The 17461-nt window shown below is 47.6% G+C and overlaps 2 protein-coding genes across 5 annotated transcripts in view; one reads left to right on the top strand and one right to left on the bottom strand.

The window, feature by feature from the left end:
• Nucleotides 1–3162, bottom strand: part of LOC135188809 (uncharacterized) — a 44072-nt gene extending 40910 nt beyond the window's left edge. For both annotated transcript variants that reach the window (XM_064168487.1, XM_064168488.1), the window contains exon 1: nt 3043–3162. In XM_064168487.1, the coding sequence (XP_064024557.1) occupies nt 3043–3120 (78 nt within the window). In that variant the 5' untranslated portion in view covers nt 3121–3162. The remainder of the gene's footprint in view (nt 1–3042) is intronic.
• Nucleotides 3163–10588: 7426 nt separating this feature from the next.
• Nucleotides 10589–17461, top strand: part of GOLGA3 (golgin A3) — a 31566-nt gene continuing 24693 nt past the window's right edge. For 2 of the 3 annotated variants that reach the window (XM_064168140.1, XM_064168138.1), the window contains exons 1-2: nt 10589–10733; nt 12711–13051. In XM_064168140.1, coding sequence (XP_064024210.1) covers nt 12937–13051 — 115 coding nt within the window. In that variant the 5' untranslated portion in view covers nt 10589–10733; nt 12711–12936. Of the gene's footprint in view, nt 10770–12710; nt 13052–17461 lie in introns of all 3 variants that reach the window. The other variant, XM_064168139.1, reaches the window with a different exon arrangement.

Here is a 17461-nt window from a genome sequence, read left to right as displayed (position 1 = left end):
AGAGGGGCTGCTGCAAGCAGACGTTGAGCCTTTCGAGGGACATACTTTTCCAGTCCAGCAGTTGTCTGGAAAGACTTGACAGAAGGTAGGTATTTTGCCTCCCCTTTTCTCAAGCCAGAGGCTGACCACTAACAGACCTATTGTCTGTCAATTGAAAACATTTGAGAATTTCCATATCCTCCCCCCTCCCCAATCAGAAGTGCATATTTTGCTGCTCCAGTTGCATAATTTACTGATTCAGCTGCATGCTTGATTGATCTGGCAGGAGACTAGTACAGTAGCTGAGACTCTGGATACATTGCCAATTGTGCAGCATGCTTTGTTGATCAGGGCTGTAGAATTTAATAGCTGAAATTTCATACACTTTACTAATCAGGCCACATTCTTTGCTAATTGAGGTGCATATTTTAGTAGTGATTTTTTTTTTTTTGGTGGGTTGTTTTTTTTCTAATCCTTCACTGATCTTGGGAAGGATCCTGCTCCCTTTGAAAGCAGCAAGAATTTTGCCATAGTCCTCACTGGGAGCAGGACGAAGACTTTTCACTAGCAGGTCTAGGATGACTAAGATTTCTTCTCTTAACAGCAACACAAAAGAGTTGATTTTTTTCTTTAAGGCAGCATGTGAACAGAGGGAATAGCAGATGAAGGATGGCATTGGCATAAAGACCTCCTCCATGGGGATTTAGTTAAACAGATAACATTTTATGGGCATATAATTTTGACTACGCTAGTCTTTCATCAAGGCTTACATTCTTCCTTCAGGATAAACAAGCCATTTATCTGCACATCTTGTTTCATCTGATACAGACATGCAGGAGGAAACATCATACACCTTATCTTCATTTTTTCTTTCATTTGATCTAACTCCTATTTTAATATTGCTATAGTACTCAGTGAAGAATTCCAGAGACAGCTCTACTTTGCCACAAAACATGTTTCAAACATCCACACTACCTCACAACATCCCAAAGTCCTCAACTTTGAATGGCAGAGACCACCTTCCTGGACAAAAAGAGCAATTTGGTTTCCTATACCTCACGCAGGCTTTGCCACTGCCAAGGGAGTTTCTGTTATGGTTTTGCATCCTTAACCCTAATCCAGGAGACAATTAATTTCTCATAAATCTTTAGCTATCATTTTTCAGCTGCTAAACTGAACTACATTTGAACCATCAACTTAGAGTGGGATGTGTATTTTTTTTTACTAGCATAGCAACACTCTCTGAATGTAGCCAAGGGAAAAAAAAAAAAGGAAGATAAAAATAAAGAAGCCTACGCAGCATAGTGCAGTCCTTGATGAGCAAAGAGCAAGTGCAACTTACTCATAAAAAACCCCAACCAAACAATAACAGCATGTTTGCACACACAGAATTTCACTGTCACATTTAGGATGACAAGCAATAGAAAAATCATCCTAAATTTCATTCTGTGAAATGAATTGTCCAGTATGTTAAGAGACAATATGTGAGCTAAAGCATAACTAACACAAGAAGTCACGTTGGGGAAACTATGCAGGAGGCTGTTGCCTCTTCATTAAGGAGGTAGTTACTTTTCTGTAGTGCTGTTGGTCAATGCTTAGTTCAGATACTGCCTGATGGGAAATCAAGCAGTCCTGATTTCAGGGTTGAAGAACAACATAAGTTGGTTAGAAATGTAGGGAAAAAAGAAAAATCAAGGAAAAACTATGCAGCTTGCTGATGCATTCAGTGTCCCACCATGACCACCCCGACACAGAGCTAATCCTTGGTCCATCTCACGACTATCCAGGCAAAGTCAGAACAAAACTAGCACAAGAAGGAGGTAAATAACTTAAGGCAGCAAGGAAGTTATGTAGTTTAATAAGCACACAGCTAGATGAGGGTAAGCTTGCAGGTTCTGCAATGCGATTCTGAGTTAAAAGAGAAACAAAAGAAAAAGCTCCACAACTGTACAATTCAATTGTGAAGTTAATACTTAGTCCTTCAATGCCAGAAATGTAGCTTAAGTTCTCACTGAAGCTATCAGATACCAGAAAGAGGTAAAACCATCTTCATTTCAACCACAAAGTCATTGCTGTGTTCCTGTGTGCTGTGACAGGGAGATGGTGAATTAGGCAGAACTACAATGCTGTTTGTCACCAGGAAAAAGCCCCCCATCTTTAAATATATATGCAACAAGATATACAAATGGAATATTATTTTTATGCACTGTAGTGGTTCGTGGTTTATAGACCTGAGAACTTCAGAAACGTCAGATTTTGCTCCTGCCAGGGTCGGGAAGAAAAGTCCCACTCACCTGAGAGGGACCAGCACTGCTTACCCTGCCCGGAGTACAGCCCAACTGTTTGCTCTCTAACTGCTCCTAGTTGTGGGCTACTCTGTGCTTCCTCGTTGTCTTTCCATCACTGTTCTGGTTCCCCTGTTGCCTACTCAGTGGCTCTCAGCCTGTGCCGAGATCCTTGAGAGCTGCAGATGTCATTTTCGCTGTTTACTTGCTCTCCGTACTCCAGACGAGGTGCACAAGAGCGTGAGGAGAGTTAAAAAGCAAAAGGTGATTGTTTCGGACTCCCCATGGCAGGCTACCCTTCGTTAGGGATACCTTGTTGGGGATGCAAATGCTCAGATTTCTGCTGAAAACGCTCTTCTATCGGTTTCCACGGGGCTCGCACCGGATTTTGGGTCGAAGCGGAGAGGATGATCGAGACAGGCTCCTGCAGCACCGTGTGTCCCGGTGCCCTTTGGGCTATAAGGCGAGTCACCCACCAGCACTGAAGAGGCGCACCAAAACCCCGCCGCCGGGTGGGCATGGGCCGGGAGGAACCCCCTGTCCCAGGCAAGGGGGCACTGCAGCCCGCCCTGGCCCCTGCAGCCCCGCCGCATCCCTCCTTTCTCCAGGGAGCACCACCGCACCCCTCGTCCCGGGACTCTGGTACCTCTCCCTTCCCGACGCACGCCGAGCCCCGGGACACCCCCATCCCCGTCGTGCCCGCCACTCTCCGCGCCAGGCTCGGGGCCCGCCGGTGCCGGCGGGGGCGGGCAGGGCCGCCCGGTGCCGAGGGGGTTACCTTGCCTCCCGCCTCGCCGAGGCAGAGCGCCGCGGCCGCCGCCAGGACGAGCCCCGCGCCGGGAAAGCTCCGGACCATGGCGCGGGGCGCTGAGCCGTGCCGAGCCGAACCGAGCCGTGCTGCGCCGAGAGAAGCAGAGATTGGCTCTGCTGAGTGGTGCCGTGCCGAGCCGTGCCCCGAGCGGGCGCCGCTCACAGCGACCCCCCGAGCCCGGCCTCCCCGCCCCTCGCCCCCTCCCCCAGCCCCTCCCGGCCCCTGCCCTCCCCCGGGGGGTCACCTGCGGCACAGAGCTCAGTGGAGTGGGTGTGGTGGCCACGGGGCTAAGTAGGGCTGGAGGGCAGCGAAGGTGCCCGGACCAAGCGCCCCCCGATGCGGGCAGAGTCAGAGCGGGGCGCCCAGGGCTGTGCTCTCTGCGGGCTTGAGAACCGCAGGGGATGGAGGAAGCCTTAGCCCCGTGAGCAGGCTGCTGCGGGGAGTGCTGCGAGGTGGGGAGATGGAGGGGCTGCTGTCCTGGCACGATAGCGAAGGCGGCTGCCCTAGGCAGCCTACTTGGCCGATTTTCCGATCTCCACTCAGACCGTGGAGCTCAGTCACGGTAGTGAATGATCAGAGGAACGGGAAAGAGAAGGACTCAGGTCTTTCCAGGAAGTAGAAGTAACCCCCAGCTTCATCTGAACATTGAGTAAAGGACAGGGAAGGCATATTCCTGGGCATCCTGGGGAGCCCGACCTGCACAAAAATTGGTGGCCAGGATACTGCAGCTACTTCACCTTTCTGGAGATCGTAGGAGGACAAGAGGACACTCCTCGTTTCTGAGGCAGTTTTCTGGTTTTCCAAATGAGACCCTCTCCTCTACCCCACATACTGCAGTGAGCGTTAGGCAGCCCCACAGTCCCTGACAACCAAAAATTGTTCTTTCCTTGCAGCTGGCAGTGAACATAGATTGCTGCAGTCAGTTCCTCTATTCTGTAGGAAGAGTTGCAAGGATCTATTTTAAAAGTGAAAGTATTTGACAAAATACTGTGGTTTTACACTCGTAGTTATGCGCTCACAGCAAGCAGCACCGAGGAGCCCACACAGATCCAGCTCTAACTGTCAGGCATGGGAGAGGAACCTGCCACGCAGCAGGCTGTTGTGGGGTTTCTTACACCTTTTCCAAAACACTCTTGTGCCAGCCACTACTGGAAAAGATACAACACACATGAGCCATGCTGTTGGACTGTGCTGGCATACCAGTTTCTGAATTCCACCTTCCCAAAGAGCAGAGATTAACCTGCTTTTCCAAGGCAGATGTAATCAATAGAAGAGGGGGGGGGGAAAGGCAGGATGATACATTCAGTTGGTGCCCAGGTGGGTGAATATAGTGAGCATGAAATCGGAGGACTGGTGTCAAAGAAAACCGTCTGGGTTGTGTTGGTTGTTGTTTTATTTTTCATAAATGCCTGAATGTAGTTAATATTTGATTTCCTATATTGTCATCCCATTGTGTAAATCAGAACTAATGTCTGTAATGAAAGCAGGAGAGGGTGGGCACAGGCACCGAGGCAGCAGTCTCGCATTGAAGGCATGTTGCCTCTGAGCTCATGTGGAATCCAGGGCTACTCACCCACCCTGTGAGTTTGATGTCCTATCTGTAGAAAATAACCCCTGACTCCCAAAGAAGTGAAACAGATACCCATGTAATCCTTGCCGTGCTTGTGACATGAAGCTGCCTCCTATTCTTTACTGTACAAACCTGGGACGCCTAGAAAAAAGTAACAACATGATTAGCCCAAGGCTGAGAGGAAATCAGGACAGGACTTGCACTGCTGGCTGCACTCTTGGACCACACCACCTCCCTGGGAAATTTGCATTTGCTAATGCTTCGATAAAGTGCACACAAGGAGTACCTTGATAGCTTGGTTGGGTTGTTTTTACTTCTTGTGCTGAAGTCAGAGGATGCAAATCATTCTTTGTGTAACCAACTCTTACTTCACTCTTTTCTTTTCAGGGCAAATTCTGTGTAAATAGTGTTCCGAGGCTATGACCTTGTCAGTTATTTACTGCCAATGCTCATGTTCAGATTTACATTTTGCTCCTCCTGGGTAATATTTCTTTGAGTTACCTGTCAACTGAAAAAGCATTTATAACTACATTATATCTGTTCTGAATGCACATGACCCAGGACACTTGGCTTCTCCAGCAAGAGGGTTTTTTTTGAGAGAGAAGAGATATTTCCAAGCAGAACACTTCTGCCTGAAGGGCAGTCTGGTCTCTGTAGCATAGAGCTGTGGTGCATTGCCTTTCTTAACAGTCACAGCTAAATCTCAAGGCGATGTCACCATAAATGTATGTTAAGCTTTGAAAAATCCCCACAACAAGAAATCCACTTCTTTTTTTTTCCACATTGAGGCTGAGTGTGACAGAAGTAAATACAGAGATTCCATCTGCTGTTTCCTTATGTGAATGCACAGTTGTTGAGGACATAAGTCAAGGACTAGCTGGCAGGAAAGGGTATTCAAAAAGTGATTATTTTTTTCTTCGCTTTGACAGGGCTAGAATAATAACATAAAACTATCTAAATGAAAGAGAGAGAACATACTCAAGCCTGGCAATACAGCTCTCTTTTTAAGGATCTTACATCCTTGTTATTTGGATTCCTTTCCAGGGGTCATCTGAGTACAGGCACCAGTAATCCTTCCCAGGCAAAGAGGCTGCTGTGTGGGCTACACTGTTGTTGCAAGCTGTAGACCTTGAGCGTGTGGCATGGAAATAAACGTATGCTGGTTCCTCATGTTTGTGTTTACAAGGCTCCTGGCCCAGCCAATCCAGTCAGTATGTCTTTGTTCCCTTATCTCAACACCGCTCTGCTGGCAGGACCTGTCCACAAGACATTTCATCACTATGGCTTAGCAATGACTTAGCATCCAGGATTAAGGAGTGAACTTACAGAAGTCTGCTCACAAGTATTTTCAGCTCAGATGATCCTTTCAAACCATAGTTTTTATGAAGATTATGTTTTATATTTATGAGCTCCCCCTGTGAGCAAACAGTGGGACTTGGCGCAGGCGTGGACACCTTGGCGTGGAAACAGCATGGAAAAGTAGGTCCAAAAGGTGTCTAACTGCTTGTTGAAGGTAACAACCATGAAGATAGACTTGCAAGTGGTACACTGATTCTGCAAGCAGGGCTTTCAATGCCCCTTCCAGGGAACATGTGGCTGGGGAGGTGGCTTTTGACTGCTTTTTAGACTGTCGTACAAGGCAGATGGAGGTAGACCAGCTATAGGTCTACTGGGAGGATCAAGAAAGCACAGATCAGTAAAGTGGGCTGCCCAGGGAGGTGGTAGAGTCACTGTCCCTGGAGGTGTTAAAAAAAGACTGGCTGATGCACTTAGTGCCATGGTCTAGTTGATTGGACAGGGCTGGGTGCTAGGTTGGCCTGAATGATCTTGGAGGTCTCTTCCAACCTGGTTGATTCTATGATTCTATGAAAAGGGACTTTACCTTCTGCCTCCTCTTTATTCCCTATCTCTCACTCTCTACAGCTCCTCCTCTCACATAGTTACCATGCAGCCCAGATCAGAGTTCTACCCCACACATGTGCATGGGGAAGGGAAGATGCAAGCGCAACTGTGTACATCCCTGACCAGGCAAGACAAACTTCTTCCACGGCTGTTGAGACATCTTTAAGAAAGTAAACACCCTGTTTCCTGCATTGGGCTCCCTGATGAAAAATTCCAGGTTTCCATGCCCTTTTAGCAGGTCCTTCTGAGGACTGGCCCACCCTACCTACTGTACTGTGCCTTTTGGAGGGCTGCTAAAATGCTGAAGCAAGCACTACACTTCAGTGGAACAGTGACATTTATGAAGCTAGTGGATAGGAGTTGTGTGCGTAATGGCAGCACTTTCTTAACCAGTAGCCACAGGCTGGGAAAGTCCTTTCCAGGAAAAAAAATAAATGTAGAAATGTACTGGGTCCAGGCTGGCAGCAAAAATCATTTATTGTGGGAAAGCTGAGCTTAAGCCCACTAAAACCCAGTAATTTCCATTCAGTCACACACACACACTGACACATGGGAAGAGAACTTTCTGAATTTGTTTCCTTAAATATGTAAGGCATCTTGTTACCAAACCTAACCCTCCTTGCCTAGGGAGACTGTAGTGGAATGTCCCACAGAAATGAATGCAGCTCTTAGCAGTTTCTGTTTTCCAAAACAGCTGTTGAGACCAAACCAGACCCAGCTTCAAACAGGAGAAGGGCATTTGCAAGATACTTTTCAGTAACAAGGCCTTAAATCTTAGTTTATTCTCTGCATGCATGACTTCTCATCTGCAAACCCTTTGGGTTGCACAACCCAGCTCTTGATGCCCTCCCAGCCTTCTCTTACGTAGGGTTTGATTAAATCCATTCTGAGCTACACTGCTAGAGCAGACGTGCCACAGTTACACCTCACTGTCTCCTCTGTTTATAGAAACGAGTGGGGAAAGTAACACTTTACTTATCTATGCTAAAACAGACATGCTAGCAAATGCTTAGGTAGAATGCTGGATGAGTGTTTCACATATATACATAAAATCTGTAAGTAAATATCATTTAGAAATAAAATATTAAGGCAGTCTTTACTAAACCACATTTCTGAGGACATGAATTCTACTTCCATAGCCTGTACTTTAATACAGAGAGGGGTTTTTTTCCCCTTAGTGGCTGTGAGAGAAGAGCTGGATGCCTCAGCCTGATTGCAGTCTGCCAGTAATAAGAGCTATTTATATGTGGTTAGCAGAGGTTTCTTTTTTAATGAAGTTTTGCAGACTGAGTGACACCAAATAATAGAAACGTGTAAGCAGAAAAGCATGCAGTAAGCGGAGGGAGTTGGAACACGGTGTTGCCAGTGGTTAGAGAACAAGAGCTTTGCTAAGGAGATACTTAGAAAAACATGTTTGTAGCTGTCATAGCTGTAACTGGAAAGCACCAGGCACAGGCTCTGTGTTGTGCAGAGAGTGCCACCCTCTGTTTCCGCAGAGTATGGAGCCTTGCTCTTCTACCTGACTCTTCCTCTTTAGCTAGTGCGGCTCTGACACACACAGAGGGAGTTACAATACCCTGCTGGACAGGTAACTCTGAAAATGGTCTATCACTCCCTGTTAATTTCAACCATTAGCTCAGCTCTTCAATCTGGCGTTATATTAATTTGTATTTTGGTGAGAGCAAAGATGAATTAATTTGCCTTCCTTCCTGAAAGCCAAGGCCATGTGGGATCCTGAACAAGATAACTCCTGTTAAGGTCTCAGACAGCTCACCTGGAGAGAAGGCAGCACAACAGCTCCAGCATGCAGCCTAGTTGCAGAGTAAAAGAATGCTATGCTTGGCTGTTGTTAAAGGGCTTTTTGTGGTACCTTCTGATTTTAGCATTTGAAGAATAAAAGAATGCTCTGCAAGAGGAACTTGGGTAGTCTTTGGGATATGCCAAGGGCTCTTTTCCTGCTGGAGGCAGAGACTGCAGTTTACACAAACAAGTCTCCTGCAAGTTCACAGGAATCCTTGCAGTTCAAGGCCTCATCTGTGTTAGTATTCAACAGCTCTTCTGCCTTTTTACACAACTGCCACACCATTCTCCTGTTGTTACCAACGATAGATATCTCTCAGTATGAAGGATCCTCTTTCTCATTCCAGAAGCCTGTTTAAGCCTGCTGCAGCTTTGTGCCATGCTTGGGCGGCAGTCTCTAAACGAGTGGTTATTCCTGTAGTTGGAGGGCTTGGTGCCATGTGGCAGGCTAACGACTGAAAAAAGAGGCACTTTGGAGCTTTACCCAAGCAATAAACTCTCCTAGAGAGATGGGATCAAAGTCAAGCACAAACACTCCAACTGAACAGCTACTTTAGTGACTCAACAGTTTCTAAGGTTCCAAAGCAGCACTGAATGAAGATCAGGCATTTAAGCCTGGCACACCATATTGCCCTTGACATCTTCTGTGGAAGAGTGTCCAGCAAAGGTCACTACTAAGGGGTTTGAAACACACATTCAGACATGTGAGCTCCTGGGACTTCCTCCCCAGTCTCCACAGAGGCTCATTCTATGAACGTCCTTTGCACTCAGCTCTCCCTCACCCATACAAACCCCACGCAGGGTTCAGAAGATCAATGCTGAACATGTGCATCCAGCCAAGAAAGTCCAACTTCAGTTCACACTGGTACTGAGCCACAGCCTCGGAGTGCCCACTTGTACAGGCATCTGGGTCCAGCAGCAGAGCCCTAGGAGGCTGGTGCAGACCTTGTGGGATACTTGTGCACCTCTCTTACTGTTTGTGGATTCATGAACAGTGAAAGCTGTTCCAACAGTAGAGTCCCTAAGAAGATTGTGCTGAGGCACACACTATGCAGTCCTTGTTCAGGCTCGTTTAGTCCACGCCTGAGCTTCTCTCAGATCCAGGCATTTGCACTTGAAAATAGTCCTCCTCCCAAATTAGTTTGCAGAGTAATACTCTTTCCCAAATCATGACTTGAGGGCTCCATATGCGCAGGATAAGACCTGGTTACTGTCATTAGCAATGTGCCAGGAGCTCGGTTAACAGCTCTGCAATTTAAACAGTCAGACTTGCTAATGGTTTATCTTCCTGACTCGTCCAACAGCCTCCTATCTTCCTAGAGAAACAGCCCAGTGGGTTCACGTCTTTATTAAAGATGGTTTGGACAGGTTGATAACAGATGAATACCTGGAAAACTGGACCATGTATGTTTATCTGGCAATGATACCGAAGGTGACAATATGCTGTTAGAAGGCATTTTCATTATGAAAATGAAAGTGTTTGGAGCTTTCTGACCTGTGCGGGAAGGCAAAGATGTGACCCTCCAGTTTTCCACACCCATTTTACTGAACAATGTCCCCGTCTATGCCAAGTCTCTAGCGCATCTGCCTAACCAATAAACTCTCCAGCAACCCCCAAATAACCCCGGGGTACCGAGATAAGCCACCATACCAATGGAAAAAAACCTGGAAAAGCAAACCCCACCAGTGCAGGGCAGGACGAACCAGTCGTGGGAGACACCATCCCGATGCACCAGCTCCCAATACCCTGGAGGACCTACGGCGATGCCCAATTGCCGGGGCCTGATTCACCGGGAAAGGGCCAACAGGGGATGCTGGAAACATGACAGCGACAGGACGAGGCGCCGCTTTTCCACGCGGATTGAAGTTTTCTTTTAGGCACATATTTAATTTTAATTTTAGCAGGTCGGCTGCCAGCCTTGGAGTCCTGTCCGGAGTGAGCTAGTAAATCCTCCTAAGCCTGTCTGGCCCTGGCCCCACCGCGGGCTCCCTTCAGGGCAGACAAAACCTCGCCGCGCAGCAGCGCGGAGCGGCGCCGAGAGGAGCCCAGCCCCGGCGCAGGAAGCCTCTCCTACTCCCGCCGCTGCCGGAAGAGTCCGTCTGCAAAAGCCGCCGCCTGCCCAGCGGGCCTGCCGCCATCGACCGCCTCATCGCCGTGCCAGGCTGCCGCGGCTCCCCGCGGGGGTGCCCGGGCCCCGGCTGTGCGGAGCCGGTGCGGCCGCGGAGCTGAGGGGGCCGCGGGTCAGCCACCGCCCGGCCCGGCCCCGAGCGGCGGCGGCGCCCGGCTGCCGGGGGAGGCAGAACCGCGTTGCACCGCCGCGCCCCTTCCCGGCGGAGAGAGCGCCACGTCTCGGGCAGGAGCTGGGCGCCAGGCGGGCGGCTCTAGGTCTGCGGGGATCTCACCGGGAAGGGCGGCGGTGGGGTGAGAGGGCGGCCGAGGTGCTGCTGTCTCCGAGGGGCGGCCGGGGTGCTGCTGTCTCCGAGGGGCGGCCGGGCGCTGCTTCGGGGCGGGGGGGGAGCGCGCTCGGGGCTGCCCGCCTGCTCTTCCCGTGGCCCGCCGGGGTGCGGGGAGCCGCCCGGCCCGGCCCGGCCCGGCCCGGCGGGCTTTGGTCCCAGACCTCTCAGTGCCTTTGCCGGGCCCCCGGAGAGGTGCCCCAGCCCCTGCCCAGAGAGCCGTCGTCCGTGTCTCGTCGGGCAGAGCCCGGCGCTCCCTTGTCTTCCTGGTTCTGGGTGTTGCAAACAGAATGGCTTTCTTTTCGTACAGCCCTTCTCCCTGTGATGTTGGTTAGGTTCCTGTGGCGTGCGTGCGTCTGTGCCGGAGTGTGTGTCTGCCTCTGCTCAACACAGATGCAGAAGGGCTGCGAAGACGAAATAACCTTTGATGTTTGGGAATGGCTTGTACAGGAGAGAGCCGTTCTTTATGGCTGCCTATTAAAAGGTGTTTTATGACAGGGATAACAAACTGTCGAACGTTGGCAGGGGTTTGCCAAGGTGCGAAGCCGTCTGAATTGTGCTGGCCTTTTGTTTGGAATCCCTTTGTGACTTGTCATATACTACCTATCTGCTGGACAGTGGCTGTGCTTCCAGAAGTTTTAGCTTGCTTCTACAGAAAACTTTATGAATCACATCACAGCAGAGGTACCAATCTTTCGGTTTGGTGGAGCTTTCTCCCTTTAGAAATGTGCTTCAGCTTTCTGGCTCCATCACAGCTCGCCTGCATAAGGGTCACCTACATAGTCCTCTAGTCCTGAGTATCCTGAGCTCCCAGCAGCTTCTCTGACAGCCTGGTAGTGTTGCTGGTGCCCCCGGGCAGTTTGATACAGCAGCAGTTACACAAGTACTCTCTGGAGATGTGGAAGAAGTGTTCATAGGAATGTTTGTGTTCACGTAAAAGTGCAACTAAAATAGGCCTGACTTGACATTCTCCCCACAACTCCTTTGCTTTTTTTGCTGGGGGACTTCTTGTGTTTCTTTAATAAGAAATCTTGGGTGCTAGGTTGGACTGGATGATCTTGGAGGTCTCTTCCAACCTGGTTGAGTCTATGAACAGGAATCGTAGCATTTTGTAATGTGATTTCAGCTGTCAGGAGCTATATGAACAGAATTGAAATGCTTGAAGTGATTATGTACAATAGCTTTTCTGGGTCTGTACCCAGAGGTAGGATCTGAATGCCTGGGGTATCATTTGCAGGTTCTATAAACTGTGCTTTGAAGTGATCCTCTTGACTTGCCATAGGAGAAGGCAGTACTGAACTGGAGCCCGGGCCACATTCTGGCTGCCAGTGTGCGCTGTAATTAGTAGGTCAGGCTCTGCATAGTGGTACATGCTGGTTGCTGTGCAGACAAATAGTAATGATGTCATTCAAATGCAGATCTGAATTCCATACTGAATTCTAGCTGAAGTTACTGAAACTTTAGCAGCAGGGCCTTGGCATGAAATACAAGGTATGAAAATCCAGACTGTAATTTACAGAGCAAAATGCTACCCTGAGTACTAGCTTGCTTATCAAAGCACATGCTAAGGAGGCATTTCCATTAAAAGGGATATTGATCTTTAAAAAAGGAGACTAATTTTGGCATGCTGAATATTGCTTTTTAAATGATTGTTCCTATTTCTTTTTGTGTCATTATGCTAGTGTGTGAATGCTACTTTAAAAAGAAGTGATGATAAGAAAAGCTGTTAAACAGATCACTTACAAAAGCTGGATGCTGGGTTGTATGTCAGTTTGTTATTACTCCCATGTCCTGGCTCTGTGTGTTGAAGTTGGGCTGGTGGGTAAGCTGTGAGCACTACTTGCTTTTAAACTTGTATTTTCAAATCTCTTTATGAAGTGTTTGTAAATTTACTATGTTTTGTTTCTAGAAGATGCAGCTTCTTGATGACTGCAAGTTTGGCTGCAAGCTGTTTTCATGATCTTCTGGAAATACTGGCTGCTTGCTACACACCAGCAGCTGTAAGGCTCAGAACTGCACCGCTGTTCAACATCTTGATGCTGTTGTTGCTGATGGAGAGAAACAGGACTTGGTAGTTCACCTGGCAGCAAATTGTTCAGAAGAAAAACTTTCAAAGGGTCAGGATAATTTTTACCATGGACTCCTTGTCTGTCCAGCAGGATGTTCACTTGGAGAACAGAAGCAGTAATGGGGCTCCTAGCAGCTCTGAAGAGTTCTCAGATTTGCCTGTTGCAACAGATGAAATTAACAGTAAGTTACGTTATGTGCACTAGATCCTTTCCTAGCCTTACCCAGGCTTCTCTGCAACTGTTTTATTGTTCATGTGATGCTGAAGGACTTTCTTCTTTGATGTCAGGAGTTTCATGTACTTGCTTTAAACAAATTTGGTGAGGGCCTATGAGAAAAGTATTTTGATTTAAACAAACTTCTTTCAAAACAAAACCAGCAGTGGAGTATGTGGTGCTTAGGGCGTTGCTCTGTGTTCTGATAGTGTTTCCAAGAGTCTTTACCTGAAATTTTCTAGAGCTAACAGTTCTGAGATGGTTGTTAAGGAGTAAGGTCATAACTGGAGTATTTCAGTCTAGCAGAAGATAAAATAATTGTGCAGCTGTTTACAAGAATGTTAAGAGCCTGGATCAGGAACTGTGTGGCCAGTAGGACAAGGGAGGTTATTCTTCCCCTGTACTCAGCACTGGTCAGGCCACACCTTGAGTGCTGTGTCCAGTTCTGGGCTCCTCAATTCTAGAGAGTTGTTGAGGTACTGGAATGTGTCCAGAGAAGGGTGATGAACTGGTGAGGAGCCTGGAACACAAATCCTGTGAGGTGAGGCTGAGGGAGCTGTGGGTGTTTAGCCTGGAGGAGGCTCAGGGGTGACCTCATTGCTGTCTACAGCTACCTGAAGGGAGGTTGTAGCCAGGTGGGGTTGGCCTCTTCTCCCAGGCAACCAGCAACAGAACAGGTTGCTTAGGCCCTTGTCCTGTAGGATTCTGAAAATCTCCAGAGAGGGAGGTTCAGCAACCCCTATACCTATTCCAGTATTTAACTGCTTTCATTGTGAAAGTCTTTTCCTCTTAGTGAATTGCAATCTCCCTGTTGCTGTGCAGTTACCTGAGGATATGGTAGTAGATGGGTGGAGGGGATGTTGCAGTTGCGTAGATACACAGAGGTGTGCAGGCTGCTTGCGTAAAAGGAGGAGATCATGTATTGAAGTTGTTAGCTTTCCACCCTCCTCATGCCACAGGTTTGTCATCTTGTCACTGGCAAGGAAGTGGAGACCTGAGACTTTATTTGCATTTCTTACACTGCCTGTTATCAGGCTGGCAGAGTGTGGCTATGTGGTGATTCATTCATCTTTTATGGAGTTGGAGATCACACTTTGCTGTCTTCCCTTGTGTTGGCTGTTGTCCAGACAGCTGACTTGTGGCTTACAGATAGGTGCTCTGTCTTTCTGCTGTTTTTAATCTAATGGCATCTCCTCTGCACTCTTCCAATTGTGTTGACACTACTGCAATAAATTACTTCAGTTCAAGGCAGCATTTAGATGCTGAGTATCTCATGGCCTCACGGAGTTGCCAGGAAACCATTCCTCTAGAACTCTGCTCCAGCATCTCTTGTATATGTGTACCACCCACTGCAGTGAGGCAGATCTCGTGGAGAAGGGCTAACCTCAATACACAAGGACACCGCACAATCCAATGTGGATCAAAAGCGAGTGACAACTTTATTAGGTAGACATGCACTTATATGTGTTACAGATAACATATGCATACATGTAAGAAGCTAAATCTCTAAATACCCCATTTGCATGGTGCACCTACTTGCTACGTGCAGCTGCAAGCAGCAAACCTACTTCTTATCTTATTCAGAGTTAGCTGGATCCTGCTCTGCTTGAGTTGTCTGCTGACTCGTCAAGGACACTGCCTCCCTAGCTAGTTATATTAAATGCTGCCTTTGTTTCTTCAATGTGGCCTTTGTTTCATTGTGGCCTAGCACAGCCTTAATTTAGTTCTATATACTCATCCTGCTTGCCCACCTCTAAGTCATGTCCATTTTCCTTTAGCCATTCTGCAACAACCCACGACTGTGAAGACAAAAAATGTAAAGAAAGTATAAACCTGCTGCTGTTTCTGAAAGGGGCAGGAATGGTATTTCTGAATGTGCAAGGTATCTTCTTATTTTTGCCTTCTTGCAGCTGTTCTTAGCACCGAGTTGTCTTTTAGATTCAGTTTTGACAGTCTTTCTAGTTTCAAAATGCTCTAAACTCTGACTTGGGTTGGTTAGTCTTAAAAATGAAGCAGTCCTGTGTTCTGTCCACTGCATCCTTGTTGCTCCCACCCTTGCTGTGATTCCTGTGAGTGTTTTCATACCCACCTGATGAGCTAGACTAGAAAACTGATTCAGGCTAAAATGGCCTGAAAATGTTCTCCTGTGTGACAAATAAGATACTCAAGAGTTTTAATTCAGATCTTAGTGAATCAGTTTGTTTTGGCTACCTAAAGCTGAAAATAATTGTTTTTTACATTCAGTTGCCTCTGAGCTGGTTCACTGTATAAATATCTGAACTGGCTTAGGGCAGGATGCCCTGCAGAGGTGGGAACAAATGGTTAGAGGTGAAAATTAATCTTTTACCCTTTTAACTTACCCTGGAATGAAGTTTGATGGCACTTATGAGGAAATCATAGAATCACAGAATCAAGCAGGTTGGAGGAGACCCCCAAGATCACCCAGTCCAACCTAGCACCCAGCCCTAGCCAATCAACCAGATCATGGCACTAAATCCCTCATCCAGGCTTTTCTTCAACACCTCCAGGGATGGCGACTCCACCCCCTCCCTGGGCAGCCCATTCCAATACCAATCGCTCTCTGGCAACAACTTCCTCCTAACATCCAGCCTAGAACTCCCCTGGCACAGCTTAAGACGCTGTCCCCTTGTTCTGTTGCTGCTTGCCTGACAGAAGAGACCAACCCCACCTGGCTACAGCCTCCCTTCAGGTAGCTGTAGAGAGCAATGAGGTCTGCCCTGAGTCTCCTCTTCTGCAGGCTGCACACCCCCAGCTCCCTCAGCCTCTCCTCACAGGGCTGTGCTCCAGGCCTCTCCCCAGCTTTGTCACCCTTCTCTGGACACCTTCCAGCACCTCAACATCTCTCTAGAATTGAGGAGCCCAGAACTGGACACAGTACTCAAGGTGTGGCCTCAGCAGTGTTGAGTACAGGGGAAGAAGAACCTCCCTTGTCCTGCTGGCCACACTGTTCCTGATCCAGGCCATGATGCCATTGGCTCTTCTGGCCACCCGAGCATGCTGCTGGCTCATGTTCAGCTACCAGTACCCCCAGGTCTCTCTCTGCCTGGCTGCTCTCAGCCACTCTGTCCCCAGCCTGTAGTGCTGCTTGGGGTTGTTTTGGCCAAAGTGCAGAACCCTGCACTTGGCCCTGTTAAATCTGATCCCATTGGTCTATGCCCACCCATCCAGCCTGGCAAGGTCCCTCATTTGCCTTCTTCAGTAACAAAAAAGAAAACAATTTAAAAAGTCTTCATGAAATTGCAGGCAGCTCCCTGGCTACAGAATATTTCTGTATATGAATCTGAGAGATGCATGGTTTGGGGAGGATCTGATCCTCAGTTTTGATCTGTTTGGTTCTGGTTTTTTCCTGTCCCTCCAAGTCTTTGAGCAATCTTAAAGAGACTGCTTATTCAAGTTGGTAGCTCTGAGAGGAGAAAAAAAATCTGCAAATTCTTTGTGATCATAAATGTTAAATATTTCCAAACACTTAAACACTTCTGTGGTGGTTTGTGTGTTCCCCACCCCCTCCCACTTTGGAAATCACCCAGACTAGACTCACCTGCCTCTGGAAATTGGAATGAAGCTTATATTTACAGCTAGCACAATATACAAGCAGATATTTACAGTATATACAGTTATAGGCAGAAATAGACAAGGTAAAAGGTAATAGAGAAACACAACAGCCCTCCCAGAAACCTGAGTCCCCAGGAGGGGCTGCCAACTGCTTCCACCTTCTCCCACCCCTCTCAACCTTACCCCAAGAAAGAAGGGAGGTTTGGCCAAGGGTTAGGAAGCAAAGTGAATTAATCAGAGAGATGGCAGGGAGGCTAAAGAGAGAAATGCAGCTTAGAGCTCCCAAGCAGAAGAAGTGCCTTATCTATGTTTGGATTCTTGTTCTTATACCTCCCAGCAAGCCTATGAGTGAAGTAGACATCAGCACTGTTTCTCTTTCACAGCCTGTGATCTAATCCTTCTCACCAAAACATTTTAGTTAGCTTCAAACTAGCACATCTTCTGTGTTATTCCAGTGAGCACTGCAGCGGTCTATGGTATGGGAGTAAACAGAAAGTATCTCCTTCCCTACTCTGTAATAATGCACATACACAGTTTGTTGCAACAGCTGATTCATAAATGTAAGCAGTCACAGGGCCCCAACCAAGTGAAGTAGAAATGTATAAGAAATTCTCTGAAGTGGTTTTGAAGATGCATTTTTCCTGTTGGAGAAGAAAAATCCAATCTTAGTAAGTAGGGATGAAATTCCTATTAAAGTGTTTCTTAGATTGCCTTTCGATTGGTGCAGCTATGATTTTGATAGATGTGAGTTTTGCTCATGTACTTCTGAAGATGTTCTATTTGAAAAGAAATTAAACTCAGTTTC

This window comes from Pogoniulus pusillus, chromosome 30 (assembly GCF_015220805.1).
Source record: "Pogoniulus pusillus isolate bPogPus1 chromosome 30, bPogPus1.pri, whole genome shotgun sequence".
NCBI classification, from domain to species: Eukaryota; Metazoa; Chordata; class Aves; order Piciformes; family Lybiidae; genus Pogoniulus; species Pogoniulus pusillus.
Note: the sequence above shows the minus strand (reverse complement) of the source record. Positions and strands in the feature narration are given on the sequence as shown.